Source organism: Pistacia vera, unplaced genomic scaffold, assembly GCF_008641045.1.
Source record: "Pistacia vera cultivar Batoury unplaced genomic scaffold, PisVer_v2 Contig190, whole genome shotgun sequence".
Classification (NCBI taxonomy): domain Eukaryota; kingdom Viridiplantae; phylum Streptophyta; class Magnoliopsida; order Sapindales; family Anacardiaceae; genus Pistacia; species Pistacia vera.
The window spans coordinates 571,833-590,872 of NW_022195991.1; the positions used below are offsets into that span (position 1 = coordinate 571,833).

Consider the following 19,040-nt stretch of genomic DNA (forward strand, 5'->3'; position numbering starts at 1 on the left):
TGGGAATTTTTATAAAGAGTTCTTCCGTGAAACATGGGGTCATTTTCTTCCTGAAGGATCCAAAATACCTTTTCTGCATGCTATGAGTATAGAGTACCCAATGTCTTCTTTAGCCCAATCGCCAGTAAAAAAGTTCGTTCTTTTATTTAAAATAACGATGGCCTTGGATTTATTTGGTTAACTAAAACGGGAAGCGAAGACTGATTGGGAGGGATTGGGCCAGTGATGTGGTTCTTCAAAAGAGTAAGCCTTGTATGAACGTGTCACTATTTGGAAACATCTGGATGAATCACTTTTCAGAATCTGTGGACCAAAGAGCTATTGTCCCAAACCTGAAGGGAATCCAATAACACGGTGAAGTGAATTATCTGTCAAAGATTATATTGATTAAAAGTATTAGATAAAGAAGTAGTGAAAAAATCACATTTCATATGAAAAGAAAGATTTATTATTTATTTATTATTAAATAAAGAACCCTTAAGAATAATTGTCTTGAAAAAGCAAGAAAAAAAGTGAAAACATTTGGAAGATGGTCCCACAAAATGTGAGATTTCATCTACGGAAGTGTGGAATAAGATTCCCAGCTAGAAAAGTGTAACAGGCAACATGATAACAAAATCGAAAATTTGAGATCATCTTAGAGAGTTGGAACGTTTTCAGGCAAGAACATGTTTGGTTGCCAATGCTTTTATTGGAAGACACTCCCCGATTTATCCCCTCCACAACCTGAAACCTTCTCCTTGCCTTCTCCACTTCCCAATTGGCCTCAAGGTATCACATTTGGATTCTAAAGTTTTGATCTTTTTTGCTAATTCAATTGTGATTTGTGGGGCTAATTTATTTTTGTTGAGTTCTTTTTTTGGTTGATGGGTTCGATTACCGCGGATCATGGGTTAATGTTGATTTTTGTCAGTGTTCATTACTTTTATTTACTCAAATTGATTGATGTTCTTCGTAATCTACATGCATTTGATATGCTTTTTTTATGTAAATTTATTTTTCTGGGCAGTTTTCAAGTTCATAAAGGTTAAAGCTTGAGATGATTTCGCTCGATTGCCAATTATGTTTGTTTTGGTCAATCTCTGCACGTTCATTTGTCATTTGGCTTGTAGGCAATGAACTAGCCAATTCATGCAAACAAACATACTGGAAAAAGAAAATGTTTTTAAAAGCTGATAGTTGTGCAGTTAGGAATGAGCTTATTGAGATTTGAAATTGATAATCTGAATGTTTCTGTTGTAGTGGTTTATGGTTGTTCAGCATGAAATTATTTTCTTTTATCAGCTTTTGTGTTTTTATGTTTTCTTAGTCAACGCATTTAGAGAAGTGTGTCCTAGACAAGTTTATATAATATGGAGGCTATACTGCAATCTGCTGCCAAATTTTGTAGTCTTTTCAAGGTAGAATATTTCTGATTGAACTTGATTGGTGAATGGACCTGCTTCCTCCCCCAACATCACCTATTAGATTTTTTAAATGCTGTAAATTTTAAAGTAAGCTCAACTGAATGATTTAAAGCAATTCTTTTCTTCACAAGTTGAAGTCATCTCATTGAGTTCTGCCTTCCTGTTATCATACTAAACATTCAATTGTTTGCTTACTTTCTCAGGTCAAGGATTTGCCTCCGGAAGAATAAATCTTGGAGAAATAGAAGTTGTTCAAATTTCCAGGTTTGAGCTCATTTGGAGCTGTGATCTTTTGCAGGACAAGCGAAAACAGGTTACATTTTTTAAGCCAGTGGGAATTCCTGATGGGTTTTATTGCCTTGGTCACTATTGCCAATTCGCTAGTCAGCCTTTAAGAGGATTTGTTCTTGTGGCTAGGGAGGTGGCTTCTTCTGTACCAGAAGCTGCTCATATTTCTAATTATGCTTACTCACCAGCTCTTCAGAAACCTGTTGATTATACATTAGTTTGGAATCCAGCTGATGAGGGCGAGGAGAACTATGAAGGTTGCGGCTTCTTCTGGTTTCCACAGCCTCCTGAGGGCTATAAATCCATGGGATTTTTGGTTACCAACATTCCAAACAAACCTGACTTTGATGAAGTTAGATGCGTTCGGGCTGACCTGACAGATAAATGTGAAGCTTATCACCTTAAACTTGATACCAGTCTTAAATTCTCAAATTCTCAGTTTCGGGTTTGGAGCACGAGACCTCGTCACCGAGGAATGCTGGGTAAAGGTGTTTCCGTGGGGACTTTTTTTTGCAGTAGTTCCTTGATCTCCGGAGAAGAGTTGAATATTGCATGCCTGAAGAATTTAGATCCTACGCTACATGCAATGCCGAATTGTGATCAGATTCATGCACTCATCAGTCATTATGGACCAACTCTTTTCTTTCATCCTGAAGAAATCTATTTACCATCTTCTGTTTCATGGTTTTTCAACAATGGAGCAGAGTTGTACAAAGCTGGGGATTTGGTTGGTGAGGTCATTGATCCTAGTGGCTCAAATTTGCCTGGTGGTGGAGCAAATGATAAGCAATTCTGGATAGACTTGCCGAGTGATGACAGGAGACACAGTGTCAAATACGGAAATTTGGAAACTGCAAAGCTTTATGTTCATGTGAAGCCTGCTCTTGGTGGAACATTCACCGATATTGCCATGTGGGTTTTTTGCCCCTTCAATGGGCCTGGCACTCTCAAAGTTGGAATCATGAACATTGCTCTTAGCAAGATTGGTCAGCATGTGGGTGACTGGGAACATTTCACTCTCCGTATAAGCAACTTCACTGGAGAGCTGTGGTGTATATACTTCTCGCAGCACAGTGGTGGTGAATGGGTGAATGCTTATGATTTGGAATACATAGAGGGGAATAAAGCCATTGTTTACTCCTCAAATAGTGGACATGCTAGCTTTCCTCATCCTGGCACCTACATTCAAGGGTCTGCAAAACTAGGAATCGGAGTGAGAAACGATGCTGCTCGTAGTAATTTCTTTGTTGATTCAAGCATCCATTATGAACTTGTTGCTGCGGAGTATCTTGGAGATGGGGTTGTTACTGAGCCTGGTTGGCTGCAGTTTATGAGAGAATGGGGTCCAAAGATTGTTTACGATTCCAGAACCGAGCTAGATAAGATAATGAATGTTTTGCCTGTGAGACTTCGGTATCCAGTTGAAAGCATCTTCCATAAGCTCCCAGTAGAGCTGTATGGGGAGGAAGGTCCTACTGGCCCCAAGGAGAAGAACAACTGGGTGGGCGACGAAAGAGGCTAGGTTGAATATGAAAGTCAAGCCTGTAATTTTTGTATGATAAGTCATAATCTTATAGAGATATTCAAGATGGGTAGGATAGAGTTGCATTTGAAGCAAAAGCTGTTATCAGTATGATGAAGTGTTGCGTGGAATATGAATCATAATCACTGGAAATGATGTTACATTGCAAACTGGTTAGATTATACAATTTTTGTATTGACAGAAAAATATCTTAACGAGATATTACAAGAGTTGTAAGATAGCTAAGAAGGCAGAGAGAAGAAGAAAATGAATTTTGTTATGCAATTCTTTGGTTTTTTTGTTTTTTGGTGTGCAAACCAGTTTGTATGCACTTCAACTATTTTTCCGAAGTCCTAAAGTTAACGGCCAACGACCACGTAAGCCTCTAGTGGCTTGGCCGAGAATCTGGGTTTTAGCATTAAACTAAAACTGATGACAAATAAAAGATTAGTTTAGAGAATTACATGGGTCTCCAAAAAGAGGTGTAATTGCATATACATCCAGAATCCTGTTCCTATCGGTTTAAAAGATGAAAATCACTAAATCAGTGTATTTGTACAGCTCAAACTAAAGTTGATGAATTAAATATGATAATGAAATATATTTTGAACAAAGCTCTTTTATGGGTCCATTGGGCCGTGATATATGGGCTGCACTGCACATAGTAAGTCTCTACCCAGTTCTAACCAAAAATATTTTCGAGTCAAATTAACTCTGTCAAGTATTTTGACTCCCCAAACAACTTAAACGGTGTAGCCGGTGGGGCGGTGGTACAAATAATCACCTACTAGAAACGATACATTTGAGAAAGAGGAGAACAGATCAAAGTCAGAGAGATATGTTGGCGAGAAGGTTGAGTTCTTTATTTAAGAGCTCCCCATCTTCAAAGGCTTCTAGGTAGAATTTCTTCTTTTTCTCTTAAATTTTTTATTTTAACTTCGTGAGGATCGGATTATTAATTCTATTTTTTATCTTTATCTGGGTCCTTCATTTTACTTTGCAACAATGGGTATTTAATTTAGTTTTTTTTTTTTTTTATCATGCCCATTATTTGATATATTAAGATTCGATTGTTAATTCAAATGTTATTCTTATGTTAAAGCATTTAGTTTATTTTATGTGAAAAGCTAAATTTTTATGGTGTTTGACTGGTAAAATCGATTCTTGCAGCTCTGCAAAGCCTTTGGACGAGGAAAAAAGCAAGTCATTTGGTCGTAAAGCCGTGTCTTTTGTCTTGATTACAGTTACCGGCGGTGTGGCTTTGAGTGCTCTTGACGACCTTGCTATTTATCATAGCTGTAGCAGGTATACTTGTTAAGTCATTTATTTATTTTGTCAGGATCGCCATTGAGATATCGAAACTTTTAGTTTTTGTTTTATCAATCAAGAATTTTGGTAAGGCTGCTTATGTATATTCAGTAATTTGCATATTGTGTTCTCGAATTTTTATCTTATTAAGCCCTTCATTCAAAAGATAGTCACTTGGCATATGGCCATTGGATTTTGTATAAGGCTATCTGATTAGAAGTTATAATTTATTGAACTTTCGAAAAAGAGAGTTAGTGCCCAAGTCAGATATTTTAATTTTTTTTTTTTTGTATATTTAGTAAATTTTACTTCCTTGCTTAAATGAAACCTACAAACTCTGTAGATCATTTTCCTTTGAAAACCCACCCACCAATGAGTTGTTTAGGGATAGTGTAGGAACTTTATCATAAATGGTGAACCATGAGGATGATGTGGTCTTTTAAGAAATCCTCATGGCACATAGGTTGCAAGCAAGCCATAATATGTCAGTATAAGAGGAGCTTGATTTCCGTATTAGTGAAACATTATGATTGCTTGTGTTTGTTATCCAAATTATAGGTTCCATGATCGCTGAGTGGCTACAATATGTTGTGGCATCAAAAATACAAAGAATACCTGTGGTGTATATGCTCCTTGTTGAATCATACAAAGTTAATATCTGAAGGACATTAGGATTGATGGGAGATAGGATTGTGTTTAACACTCCTACTTTCATTATTCAACAGAAACACAAACAAAAAAAAGAAAGTATTTCTTTGTAAGCTTCTTGTGCATGATGTTATTGTTAGAATGTAGATATATGCGGATGCCTCTTGCACAAATAATTTGTTCTTGCTTTAAAAGATTAAAATTCAACATTGAAACAAGGGAATTATTTTATCAGATACCTAGATTCATGCCTACCCAAGTTCTAATTGAACTGGAGAGCTGATTTTACCTGAAAAGGAACCACTAGCATAGGCACCAGCCAAGTTCCTTTTTCAACAGAAATCTCATATTAACCCTAACCCCTCTGCTGAACTAGAACCAGTCAAATGGGCTAGTTTTGAAAGAATCGCCAATTTCTAAAGCTAGTTATAATTTCACTTCAGTAGTTGTGTACCTGTGTTGGAGAGGGAGAAAGAGTCCAGGTTTCTAGTAGGGAAGGAGGGATAGTGAAGTATCGAAGTAGAAAGTGTTCTTAGTGCTGTTCAATAGAAACTTCTCTGAGTAGTCATAAATATTTTATATGCACCCAGTCTAGCTAGCAAGGGATTGAGTATTCTTCTTTCCTGATGTCTTTGCACTATCCCTGTTATATCAATTTATGAACACATGGGGAAGCAGATTTGAGGCTTTTGTGGCTTTTGGTTGGGTTTATGATGGCCTGTCGTTTGTTTGCTTTGAAAATACTAGGGCTTCTGTGATTCTTCACTTTCTATTCTTTAACAAAAACTTTACTCTATTCAAAAGCCAAAAGTTACTTAAGATTATAAATGTTTATAAAATTATTTAACCGACAATTGGAAAGTGCCATTATATTATCATTTGCCTGAAAATTTTCAGCAAGGCAATGGAGAAAGCTATTAAGAATCAGGCAATCATTAATGCTATTGGAGACCCATAAAGAAGGGCCCATGGTACATGCATCTCTTGCAGTAACTCACAAGAGACATTCTGTTTCTTGCACGTTTCCTGTCTCAGGTCCCCAAGGCAATGGAGTCTTCCAGTTGAAGGCAGTCCGTAATGGAGGTCTGCTGTATTTAAGTGTCCTGTTTCTGTGCTCTTTATGTTTGATAGTATTTCATCATGCTCGAAATTGATTACTAGTTAGCTTCCATATCTGAGACATTTTCCTGAAACTGTGGTTGCTAATGCTTTTACATTTTTTAAGAAAAAGGGGGAATATCATGTGTTTTTTGAAGGGAAGACTACTCTCATATTACATGTATTTTCTTTATCTAATGTTGGATTGAGTTCAGTGAATAGGTGAGATATAGTTGTAATTTGTCATCACTATTTAATTTTTTTTTGCAATTTTTGGAAATCTTGTGCCACATGCTATCTTATATCCTTGTTTTTCCTGATATTTTTCACAGATAGCTGGTTTTCTTCTTTACGGCACAAAACTGGGAAATTCTAATCATGGATGCTCTCTCCACCTTCCTGAAAACGAAGGGAAACAACAAACAATGCGAATCAGGTCTCGGACAATTTCTCACCCTCAGCTTGTAAGTCCTGCACCCTGCAACCTCAGCAGAAAACAATGAAAAAGTAAACTCTAAATTGGATGCGTTTTTAGGTTTTCCTTATCTCTTGCTCTTCTGAAATTCATGTGGTCATCACAAAAAATTTTGCACAATTTTTTTTTTTTTTTTATATAATAAGAAAATGGTATGTTATATAACAGCTATTGTATTGATAGCTTGGAATAACAGTGGATTTAGGATGGATACAGCACCAATTTCTGAAGTGTGGACATGAATGAGATATGTGAAGGTCCATACTTATTTAGTTGGGTAATGGCCCATGGACTCCACAATTCAGCAATTACGTAAATTTAAGTGTTTTTTTTATTTAATTATCTTATCCTGAAATTTTTTGAAGTAAGAGATATGAATATTTTGTCAAAAAGTGTGATGAGATTTAATACTCGACTTCCGTGTTATTAAATTACAGGCGAGAGATGAAATGGGGAAATAAAAATGAAGGGGTACGTGTCAGGTGTACAGGGAGGGTAGGCGGGGAATATATAATGATGCCGTTGTATTGTATAAATGTATACACTTGTGACGGGTACATATTCATGCTTTTTAGGTGGACCCAACTACCTTCCTTACAATTATAAAAAAATGAGGCAACCGTGGACTCTGTTCCCCGGCTCCATGGCACCGTCGATATCAACGACTGCCACGTGGAAATATAAATATATCCGGACTTGAAACGCGTTTTATGAATTAATTCCCGGAATCAAAACAGATCTGATAAATTAACCGTAAGTGATAGACTGTGGTTGAGGTGTCTACGTTGGAGTAGTTTGTTAAATGAAGTGGTCCCACAGGTATGGTGTATGAACACGCGGGTCATGCTGTTAACCCCTGAGATGGGTTGTCCCCCCTGTCGGTTGTCGTTGGGAGCATTTAGGTGGTTGGCTGTCTGTTTAGGAATTAGGATAGCGGAATTTCGTGTTTTTCCTTTTTATTGACTTTTAGGGTTATTATTTCCAATTTATGATTATATTGTATAAACGTGTTTATATATCTATTTGTTTGATCTTGTGTTGATATCAAGATATGGGTTGGGTGGATAAAATTATCAATATTTTCTTTATCTAATCAAGGGGGTTCGTCCTTTGTATTTGTGTTCTTGGACTTAATTAATACCAACTTACATATTATAATCACAACCGCAATAATATGACTTATTTATTACATTTAGATTCATGCTCCCTGTTGACATTACAGATCTGGGAATGAGAAACAAATAAAGAATAGAAAGAAGGTAAAATTAGTGAAGATTCAGATAATAACAGCGGCTAGAAGAAAAATTAAAATAATAGTGGAAGCGCATAAAGCCGACAGGTGGGGCATATAGCAATCACCACCACCACCACACCACCACCACACCAAACCTACCTTTTCTATGTTTACTACACTATTTCCCAAACTCACCAAACGAACAGCCCTAATTTCTTCTTCTCTTCTTTAGAATCTAAACCTTCTCTTTCTCTTCTTTTTTTATGAAACACATATCTTCTTCTTCCTTTTCTTTTTGAACTATAGAAAATGTCGCCAGTGGATCTGTTTCGACGGTTTCAAGAGATGATAATCTTGTTATCTTCTGAGGATTCTTCCAGCCCGGTGAGTCCGACCTCGAGTTGGGTCTTGGGTTGAGTCTTGGTGGTAACTGTGGGTTTAAGCTCCAACAACAACCCGCTTCTGGTGCTCAATATGCTAGGATTTTCACGGCTAAAGATTTCCCTTCTTCTTCTTTGTCTTCTTCTCTTCTTCTTTGAGCAGACCTAATCATGCTCCGTGGTTCCAAGAGAAGTGCCGATCGTGGGCTAATGCTGCCCGGTAACTCTTACTTTTCTTTTTAAATTTCTCTATTCCCTCGTAATTCTCTCTTCTTAATTTTTTATGTCTGTTGCCTTGTGGTTTGCTAATAGATAGGGCGCTGTAGGGCTAAATTTCTATTATTATATCTGTTGATAATTTGGTTATAGGAATTTATGATCAGAATGATGTAGATGCTTTGTTATGATGATGGAGGGTGTTTTTTTTTTTTTTGGCATAATGTTGATAGCGATTTGTTGCTAATATTTTTTTGAAATGTATAGTATGGTTATTTGCATTTACTTTACTTGCGAACCCTAAATTCAGAAATTATGCTTCGTGGGGCATTTTGGGGATCCTGTATTGTGAAGGATTGACTCTGTCTGATCATGTTCCTTGTTTCTAATGAGTGTGTTTGTTTCGCTCTAACTGTGTTTCTATAGGTGCACATTTGGATAGATATGGGACCTACAGCTAGGTTTACCTCACAAATCTGGACTAATAATCTAGATCTTCTTCATGGGATCTTGCTTAGTGTTACTTTAATTTTAGAATCAGTAACAAGCATAGTTGTTCAAATCCTTATCTGAGTAATAAAATTTTTATGTCCCAAGTTTGAGAATTGATCTTGATTCTTTTAAAATATTTCAGTTTAAAGTTTAGGATTGTAGGGTCAGACTAGCAAGCATGTCTGTTTTTATTCGAAACTGAGAAAATATATTAAAGCTATGAGGGGGAAGTAAGCACTATACAAAATCGATCAAAAACATCCAAAAACACGGCTATGTTCCAAAAAAAATCCCCTTTATTGTACAACCCAATCCCCAGGAATACAATAAACTTTCATAAACCCAACTCAATTGAGATGATAAAGAAAAATTAGTAATCTTGAAATTCCTTGGAGATTGAGGCAAGCATGTCAAGTGAAAAATTATTCTTCTCAATTAAGTTTTATGGGGTTGTTTGCTTAATATCATCAGAGTTTATGTGTGTTAACATACTGTGAAGTTCTGAATGAATTTAAGCTTTTGTAAGTTTTGGTTTTAGAAATTTTTCTGAAACTGATGGTATTGGATTTCTTGTTTAATTTAAATCTTGAAACAGTCAAGTCGTGGGATGGCCTCCTATTAGAGCATACAGAAGGAACAGCATGGCCAATCAAGCAAAATCAGTAGCCACTGAAGAGTACAACTCAATGATTGAGAAACACAAAAGAAAGAATGGTGTGGTAGAGAAGACTACCAATGGCAGCAACAAGAATAATGGTACTTCTAAAACTAGGACTTCCCTGTTTGTGAAGGTGAATATGGATGGAATTCCAATTGGAAGGAAGGTTGATCTGGGTACTCATAGCTGCTATGAGACCTTAGCACAGACTCTGGAGGATATGTTCCACAGGCCAACTACAACTATCACTGGGATGCGTGAGTTTTTCATATCTTCTTTTATTTGGTTCTGAACTGTTCTTTAATTTGTGCTTTTGCTATGTAGCTAAAATGATTTTCAGTATATTATTTTCCATTTATTCTCTTCTGATCATTAAGTTTAAACGTTTCCTATCTTTATGTTTGGATTAATGTTGTAAAAACATTAATAAGAAATGTAGTGGATCTCTTTTCCTGAATTCTGTATTGGGAAAAGTTTTTAAGTGGCTGTTTATCTCCTATCAAATTTGGTTCAAATTCCTTGATTCTGCTTTCCTTCAAATTTAGGCCAGCATATTGAAAATCTTACAAAAAGCTGAGTTTAGACAATTGCTAATCAAATTTCATTTACTGGATAATAATTAAAGTAAACATACTGTTTTATTGATTGTGGCATCATTGTGTTATTAGGATCAAGCATACAGGAACATGACACAAGAGTTGAAGCAACAAGACGTTCAAAATTGCTGGATGGAACGTCTGACTTTGTGCTCACTTATGAGGACAAAGAGGGAGATTGGATGCTTGTTGGAGATGTTCCTTGGGGGTATGTACTCCCTGGCACAAAAGTGCTTAGATATTAATCCTATTTATGTCTATACATGCTCAATACATATATCTTTTATCTATTGCATAGGCCTGAAAGTTCAAACTTGGAGTTTACATCATCATAATAGGAGGAATGTAGTAGTTAACACTATTAGAATAATTAGTTGCTTGTGATTATCTTATGTGTATAATATGACAGAGTTCCTCGGAGTATAAGAAATCATTTGCTCATCTCTCTCACGCTCTCTAACAAGCTTTACTATTACTAATCAGGAAAAGATGAGTGAAGGACAAACAATCAATGACCATTTTGATTATTTGATCGTTCTGATTTCTCTTGTAGATTTCCTTAGGTTGCATTTGTTGTAGGATTTCTACAAATTCACACCTCTTAAGGTGTTGTTTGTGTTCCTCAAAAAGGGAAACTGTGATAAGGATTTTCAAATAGAATTGATTAACATTGGATTTTAGCTGTAGAATATTGATACTCATTCTTGTAATGCCCAACCACTAAGAAATTCACAAACATAAATCTTCCCGACTAATTGGTTACGTATTTCAATTATTTGCTCTCTTTCAAGGGCTCTTTGTCAAAAATTTACAATTCCATGAAAACTTAGTGATTTGTTTTATGTTGGAGGAGAAAGATATGAAATGGAAATCCTGAAGTTATATGGCCTAACTTCTTCCTAGCATGTATCAAATTGAAATATTTCATGCAAAGATCTTTTTGCTGTTACTTCGGGATTCTCAGTTAGGATGACAATTCTTAGGTAGAGCTGCTATGAGGCACTCTATTTGTTGTTGTATGTTTTGTCTGGCACATCTTATTTTCACACAATCAGTAATGCTGTCGAAGAATAGTAAGAAATTAGAAAAGATGCTCCATTTGTTGAATTTGATGAGTTCTGTAAATACCCTGTCGTGAAGCAATGCTCAGCTGTTTGAAGTTTGTTATCTGTCATCTCATTAAGTTGGCATCGAAATTAATTTAATCATTTGATTTCTATTCAGGATGTTCCTTGGCTCTGTGAAGAGGCTTAGAATCATGAGGACATCTGAAGCTACAGGACTTGGTATGCAGATCTGCACTAAACGAAATGATTATTGATTCACCATCCGATATGTTCTATTTTAATGCATTCTGATTATGCTTGTTTTATCCTCATTTGCAGCACCATGGTTACAAGAAAGTAGTGGAAGACAGAGAAACAAGCCCATCTAAGCCTGTTTTCTTCAAACCTCACAAGATGAAAACTTACTGCGTTCTAGAAGATATACGAAAGAGAAAAAAAGAGATACTAGTACAATCATTTTGACAAGTCAAGATTGGTCCTCTATACATGTTTGTTTGTTTGCGGTTGCTGTATTATTTTGTTTTCTTTTTGTTCATTCCTCGTCGCAAGTCTCTGGGAATTCTCACTATACTTTTTGGAAGCTGAAGCACCTTACTTTTCTATGTAATGCATACTTCAATGAACGCTGTGTTTGATGCTGTATATATTGGAGCACTTCATGTTTTGTTTTTATGAACCTAGATATGATCTTTGCTTTTCCTTGTCAATGCAAAGAAATTTTTTTGTTTTCTGTTTCTGGGTTGAGCTGTTCCACTTTTGTATTTTTTGTTAATCATCAAAGTAGTAGTTAAACGTATGTAATGTTGGAAATTTTTTATGGGACGATAATTGAATGACACAGACTTATCATCGNTAGGCTAAACAAAGTTCAATCGAATACAAAAGAATAATTTAACTTAAATACAAAGAGGCTATATATAGGCTAAACAAAGTTCAATCGAATACAAAAGAATAATTTAACTTAAATACAAAGAGGCTATATATAGGCTAAACAAAGTTCAATCGAATACAAAAGAATAATTTAACTTAAATACAAAGAGGCTATATATAGGCTAAACAAAGTTCAATCGAATACAAAAGAATAATTTAACTTAAATACAAAGAGGCTATATATAGGCTAAACAAAGTTCAATCGAATACAAAAGAATAATTTAACTTAAATACAAAGAGGCTATATATAGGCTAAACAAAGTTCAATCGAATACAAAAGAATAATTTAACTTAAATACAAAGAGGCTATATATAGGCTAAACAAAGGAAACTGAAAAAAAAAAAAAAAAATAATGAAAAGACTATTCTACCATTAATAAACAATAAAACAAAATAACCTTGTATTTCTTAACATCTCCCCTCAAACTCACGATGCAGCGGCTACAAGTATCGAGAGTTTGCCAATTAGAAAACGAAAACGGGAAATAGAATGCGACTTGGTAAAGAGATCTGCAATCTGCAAAGAAGAAGAAACAAAGGGCAGGGTAATGGTGTCATGCTTGAGATGATGACGAGTAAGGTGACAATCGATCTCAATGTGCTTAGTTCGTTCATGAAAAACCGAGTTGTGAGCAATCTGAATAGAACTCTGGTTGTCACAATACATAGGAGTGGGATGAGAAAGAGAGACTCCCATATCTGCAAGTAACCAACGTAACCAAACAATCTCTTCGGTAGTAGATGCCATAGCACGATATTCTACTTCGATTGAAGATTGAGAAACAATAGATTGTTTCTTGCTCTTCCAAGAAATAAGAGAATCACCCAACAAGATACAGAAACCAGTAACAGACTTGCGATCTGTGGGATCACTGCCATGATCAGCATTAGAGTATGCACGCAGCTCCAAGGAAGAGATGGATGGAAGTAAAAGACTCTGAAAGACTGTACCCCGAAGATACCACAAAATACGAAGAATAGCTGCCCAATGAACTGTAGTAGGAGAAACAATAAACTGACTAACAACATGAACAACATATGCAATATCTGGACGAGTAATAGTGAGATATACCAAGCTCCTAACAATAGTATGGTATAAAGTAGGATTTGACAAAGGTAAACCATCAGAAGAAGAATACTTTGTGTTAACCTCAATCGGAGTATCTATAGTCTTATTATCAGTAAGTCTAGCCCACTCAAGAATATCTGCAACATATTTTGACTAAGAAAGAAGATAACCTCTAGGTGAGTAGGCTACCTCAATACCCAAGAAATATCATAGAGAACCCAAATCCTTCATTTCAAACTGTCTAGCTAACTTTGTCCTCAAAACTGAAATACCATCAATATCATCACCAGTAATAATCATGTCATCAACGTATAAAGACAGAATGACACGACCTGCATCAGTGCACTTAATAAAAAGAGCAGAATCATAACTACTAGAAGCAAATCCAAGGGAAGAGATCACAACAGAAAATTTCTCAAACCAAGCACGAGGTGCTTGTTTAAGACCATATAACGCTTTCTTGAGCTTGCAAACATACCTAGAATCATGTGAAACACTAGGAGGGGGCGCCATATAAACTTCTTCTTGAAGATCTCCATTCAAGAAGACATTTTTAACATCAAGTTGAGAGATATGCCATTGACGAACCGAAGCTACTGTAACAAGAGTACAAATAGTAGTCATTTTTGCAACAGGAGCAAATATCTCCTCATAATCCATACCATACTATTGAGAGTACCCTTTTGCAACCAACGTAGCTTTGTATCGCTCAATAGATCCATCAGAATTAGTCTTGATCTTATACACCCAACGACAACCAACAACACTCTTACTAGGAGGTAGAGGAACCAAATCCCAAGTGTCTGTCTTATGCAAAGCAGAAAGTTCCTCATCCATAGCTTGCTGCCAAAAAGGATCAAGAATTGCCTCTTTATAGGAAGAGGGCTCAGAGAGATAATGAATAGAAGCTAAAAAGGAAGTAAAAGATGAAAAATAACAAGAATAAGCAAAATTTGGTAACTTTGTGGACTTACGAATGCGTATGGATTGATGTAGAGGTGGATCCACAATCTCAGAAGGAGCTTGAGGGACCATAGGAGAAGAGGGAGCTTCAGGTGTGTAGGAGAGTAAAGTGTCGGACCTGCAGAATGATTAGTTCGAATTGGTCAAGTATAATGTAAAGATTACGGGGTAAGAACATGAGAAGGGGTATTTGAAGTACTAGGAACCTAAGATGACAAACTATCAGAATCCTCAGAAAAATGATCTATACGAATATGATCAGATCTAGTCAAGTTATGAGTAGTGGATGGAATAGAAAAGAAAGGTATATGCTTAAGAAAAACAATATGACAAGACACATAAAGTTTCTGAGTTATTGGATCAAAACAACGATACCCCTTTTTACCTTTACCATAACCAAGAAAGACACAAATAGCAGATCGAGAGGACAACTTGCTGCGTTCTACATGAGGACGAAGAATGAAACAAGTACAACCAAAAACTCTAAAGAAAGAATAATCAAGGGCATACCTATACAACTTTTCGAAATGAGAAAAACCTGAAATATGAGAAAATGGAATTGTATTAATCAAACATACAACAGTAAGAACAGCTTCACCCTAAAACACACTAGGAACAGAAGCAGACAACAAGAGAGCACAAGCAGTTTCAACAATGTGCCTATGTTTTCTTTTAGCAACACCATTTTGCTCAGGAGTATTTGTACACGAAGTTTGGTGAACAGTTCCATCTAAGGCAAGCAACTCACAAAATTTATTAGAAGTGTATTCCCCACCCAAATCACACCTAAAACATTTGATAATAGCAGAATGTTGAGTTCTGACAAGAGCTCAAAAGGCTGTATATATCTCAAAGAATTCAGAACGATGTTTCATTAAAAAAAACCCAACAATAACGAGTATGATCATCAATAAAAGAAACATAATATTGAGACCCTCCTTTTGTGGCAATCGGAGAAGGGCCCCATACATCCGAATAAATCAAATCAAATGGAGAAGAAGAATCTGAAATACTTCGATTAAAAGGTAAAGCTGAAATTTTGCCAGTTTACATCCACTACAATAAAAAATATCACAAGTTTGTAAATTTCCTAAAACCCATGTGGATGCCAAAAATCTCAAAGGAGAAGACGAAACATGACCTAAACGAGAATGCCATAAAAAAAAAAAAAAAAAAACTAGAAGAAAAAGGACTCAGAAGACAAATCAACACTAGTAGCAGCAGCAACTGGCACTTTTAACTCATCCAAAATATATAGTCCCCCCTTCCTACGACCTGTCCCAATCAGCTTCTGAGACTGTAGATCCTGCACATAACAAGAAGAAGAGAAAAAGGTGACTAAATTACCAGAATCACATAACTGACCAACAGAAGCAAGATTTAATGTGAGTTTCGGAATATGATAAACATTAGGGAGAGACAAGTGAGGTGTGACAACAAAACCAACACCTGCTAAAGGCATAGGAGTGCCATCAACAGTCATGACAGGAATAGAAGATGAAGGAGACACAGAAGCAAAAGATGAAGAATCTGGAGACATATGATATGACGCACCAAAATCCAAGACCCATACAAAATGTGACATACCTGAAGAACTATGAGGGAACCGACTTACGGAAGAAGAAGCAAACATAGCTTGTGGCTATAAGGAGAGAAACTTCTGAAATTGCTCAGCCAGAGTACTAGGATCGGTGAAAGGACCTGATGAAACTATTGCTACAGTATTAGACTGTAGTGGTTTATAACCCTGAGGTGGTCTAGAAGCATTAGATTGTGACCGGTTGCCAGGCTTCCAAGCTTGAGATTGTTGCTGCGATTGATTCTGTTGTCTCAACTTAGAACACTGAGCCTTCCAATGACCTTTATGCTTATAGAAACTATACTCATCGAAGGCAGCCCTTGTGTAAGGCATATTTTGATTATTAAAGAGTGGCTTAGAAGGTACTGCTAACACAGAAGGATTAGAAGTAGAAAGAATTCGTTTTCCAGAATAAGACTTAAGTCGTATTTGTTCAGTCAATAACTCACTAACAACTGAGTCAAAAGAAGGAAGTGGAGAACGATGCAAAATTGAACCTCTAAGTCCTTCAAAATCACTACGAAGTGCCGTTAAAAACTGTAATAACTTCTTTTCTACTAGTATACTTAGAACATATTCTATGAAAAATATACATACTTAATAATGAAAAGTAGTTGGGCCCAAAATTTTTCTTTGCTTAACATATATTACTCTGTACATAGCAAAACCACAAATACAAAAGCTTTTACAAAGGTGGACAGTCATGCCATTTCTCTCTGCTTGTCGACGTCCATCCGATTGCTTTTCACCTATTTCCTACAAAACATGGAAAAACAACGGGGTGAGCATAAATATGCTCAGTAAGTAAATCCTCTACTCCTCTATCCCCACGACTTATACTTTGGTTCTTTCCTTTCTTTCCAATTCTCTTTGTTCTTTCTTTCTATTCTTTCTTTCTATCTTAGTCTCACTAACCATGATGGAAATCATGGTAACATGCATGAATGAAATGCATATGCAGTAATGCATAGACATGCGTTTTCTTTTCTTCTTTCTCTTTCTTATTCTGTTTCTTTTCTTGCTTGCTCAAGCTCTTCTTTTCTTTTCTTGCTTTTCTTGCTTGCTCAAGCTTTCTCATTCTTTCTCATTCTTTCTTATTCTCTCTTATTCTTATTCTTATTCTTATTCTGATTCTGTGCCGATCGGACTCGGTTGATGCATGGATTTGAAACCCTGGCCGTGTGGGTGAGTCCAATCCTCATCTACATGCACTCTTGCGGACTGTACAAATTCTTTCCTCTTCTTAGGCCACTCAATTAAGGTGGCGTGCATGTAGGAAATTCTTCTTGATACAGCCCTCATCCACATACACTCTTACGGGCCGTACAAATTCTTCTTCTTCTTATGCCACTCAATTAAGGTAGCGTGTATATGAGAATTTCTTCTTCTTAGCACTCACTGGTTCCCCATCGCAACAACCTATTCTTTTCTCTTCTTTAACACTTTTCTTTCTTTAATTCTTTAGTGCTTTTCTTTCTTTCTCTTTACTCTTAAAGTTCTTTATTCTTTCTTTAAGTTCTTATGCATATGGAAATATATGCATGTGGATGGCTCATGCTTATGCTTCTTTCTTAGGTGCAATTATGCAATGCAAATATGCAATGTTGCACAAAATTAAGTTTCTCCATTCATGCATATGCTTCTCTTAGGTATTTCATCAAACAACAAGCATGCATACTTAAATTCTACTTTAACTATACTTCTCCTTCTTTCTTAAACCATCCATAATTAGAGTAAAACTCCCTTGAACATCACAAATCTTAGCCAAGAAAATACACTTCATAAATGCTCTTAAACTCTTTTTAAATTCAATCCAACTTCTATCAAAATCTATCAACTCAACCAACCCTTCTCATGTAGAAAACCCATTCATGGATCATCATCAAACTCAATAACAAGTTTCATACACAAATCTCAAGCATATGAACCTCATATAAAATTCACATAATACAATCTCTATGCTTTACTTGCTCAAACAAGGGTTATTGTTGTATTTACTTACCTTTTTCTTGAGTAGTTTCACAAAAGCTCACTATCTTTGTTGGACTTATTCTCTTTCTCAAACCCTAAGCATCAACTCTATAAGAATTCCATACTAAATTAATCTCATGTCTAGAGCAAGAATTCTTACCTCTTGAAGCTTAGGATCAAATCCTTGTCAAAATCCAACCAAAAGCCCTCAATTTCCTTACCAAAATGGATGAAGAATTGAGAGAAATGGAGGGTAGTAGAAGTGTATGGGGTGTAGAGAATGTGAGGGTTTCTAAGGCTAAACCCTTGTTAGCTCATATAAATAAGCACTCTTTCCCATTTTGCCCTTGCACTTTCTTGAAAATTCCATCTTTACCCTTTAATTCTTTACACATCCACCCCCACTCCAATGCATTCTCCTTGAAATTTCCTTGCATTTCACTCCTTACTTTTCCTGCTAATTAGGGGTAGAATGGTCACTTCACCCCTATGGAAAATTCTCTAGAAACTTCACTAGAAAAATCAGTCGACTCTTCGCCCCGACGAAAAAATACAGAGCATACGTCGCCACGGTGAACCTTCTTCTTCGCCCTGGCGAAGTCTGCACTTCCATAATTCTCCAAGGCTTCACCAAATTCAGGGCATCCAAGCAACTTTAACACCTTACAAACTTACCCAAGGGCAACCAATCAACAATAACAACATAGCAATTTAACTTAAGGCCAAAAAACAACACCAAGACAAAAATAAGCATACAAAACTACGTACCTCAAAGTGGGCGTTACAAAACTGTACCAACCGTTACTGCTCTCTACGAGCAATATAGGCACCACATGCCTTTAATTCTGCAGATTCTGTAAGAGCCAACTGATCCCAAAGATCTGTCATAGCAGAATAAAACTCTTGAATACTCATATTCTTCTGCTAAAGAGCTCGTATGTCATTCTTCAATTGATACTGTTTTGCAAAATTTGATTGAGTAAATAACCTTTGCAGATGATCCCAAACCTCTTTTGTCGTCTCATACTTCGCCAATTGTGTACCTATGGAATGCTCAATAGAATTGTTAATCCAAGTAATAATTTTTGCATTGTTTGCTTCCCAGGCATCTATTAAAGCAACATAACCCTCATTAGTATT

General features: G+C 36.2%; 3 protein-coding genes across 3 annotated transcripts; all 3 read left to right on the top strand.

Annotated features, from left to right (window-relative positions):
- Positions 1-545: 545 nt before the first annotated feature.
- On the top strand, positions 546-3,397 carry LOC116127276. Its single transcript, XM_031412934.1, has 2 exons — positions 546-771; positions 1,610-3,397. Exons 1-2 carry the CDS (start codon positions 669-671, stop codon positions 3,214-3,216), a joined length of 1,710 nt encoding a protein of 569 aa, XP_031268794.1. The 5' UTR covers positions 546-668; the 3' UTR covers positions 3,217-3,397.
- Positions 3,398-3,929: 532 nt separating this feature from the next.
- Positions 3,930-6,890, top strand: LOC116127422. Its single transcript, XM_031413073.1, is given in 6 exon segments — positions 3,930-4,113; positions 4,387-4,521; positions 6,070-6,126; positions 6,128-6,272; positions 6,607-6,658; positions 6,661-6,890. Coding segments are annotated over 6 exon segments (561 nt in total). The 5' UTR covers positions 3,930-4,054; the 3' UTR covers positions 6,774-6,890.
- A 2,744-nt stretch (positions 6,891-9,634) lies between these two features.
- LOC116127407 (auxin-responsive protein IAA13-like) lies at positions 9,635-12,118 on the top strand. Its single transcript, XM_031413052.1, has 4 exons — positions 9,635-9,982; positions 10,394-10,529; positions 11,546-11,607; positions 11,707-12,118. Exons 1-4 carry the CDS (start codon positions 9,709-9,711, stop codon positions 11,754-11,756), a joined length of 522 nt encoding a protein of 173 aa, XP_031268912.1. The 5' UTR covers positions 9,635-9,708; the 3' UTR covers positions 11,757-12,118.
- The last annotated feature ends 6,922 nt before the right edge of the window (positions 12,119-19,040 follow it).

Coding starts and splice junctions, on each gene's coding strand:
- LOC116127407 (XM_031413052.1), top strand. CDS start 9,709: ATGGCCAATCAAGCAAAATCAGTAGCCACTGAAGAGTACAACTCAATG. Junction 9,983..10,393: donor TACAACTATCACTGGGATGC/GTGAGTTTTTCA, acceptor TTGTGTTATTAG/GATCAAGCATACAGGAACAT. Junction 10,530..11,545: donor GTTGGAGATGTTCCTTGGGG/GTATGTACTCCC, acceptor ATTTCTATTCAG/GATGTTCCTTGGCTCTGTGA.
- LOC116127276 (XM_031412934.1), top strand. CDS start 669: ATGTTTGGTTGCCAATGCTTTTATTGGAAGACACTCCCCGATTTATCC. Junction 772..1,609: donor ACTTCCCAATTGGCCTCAAG/GTATCACATTTG, acceptor TTACTTTCTCAG/GTCAAGGATTTGCCTCCGGA.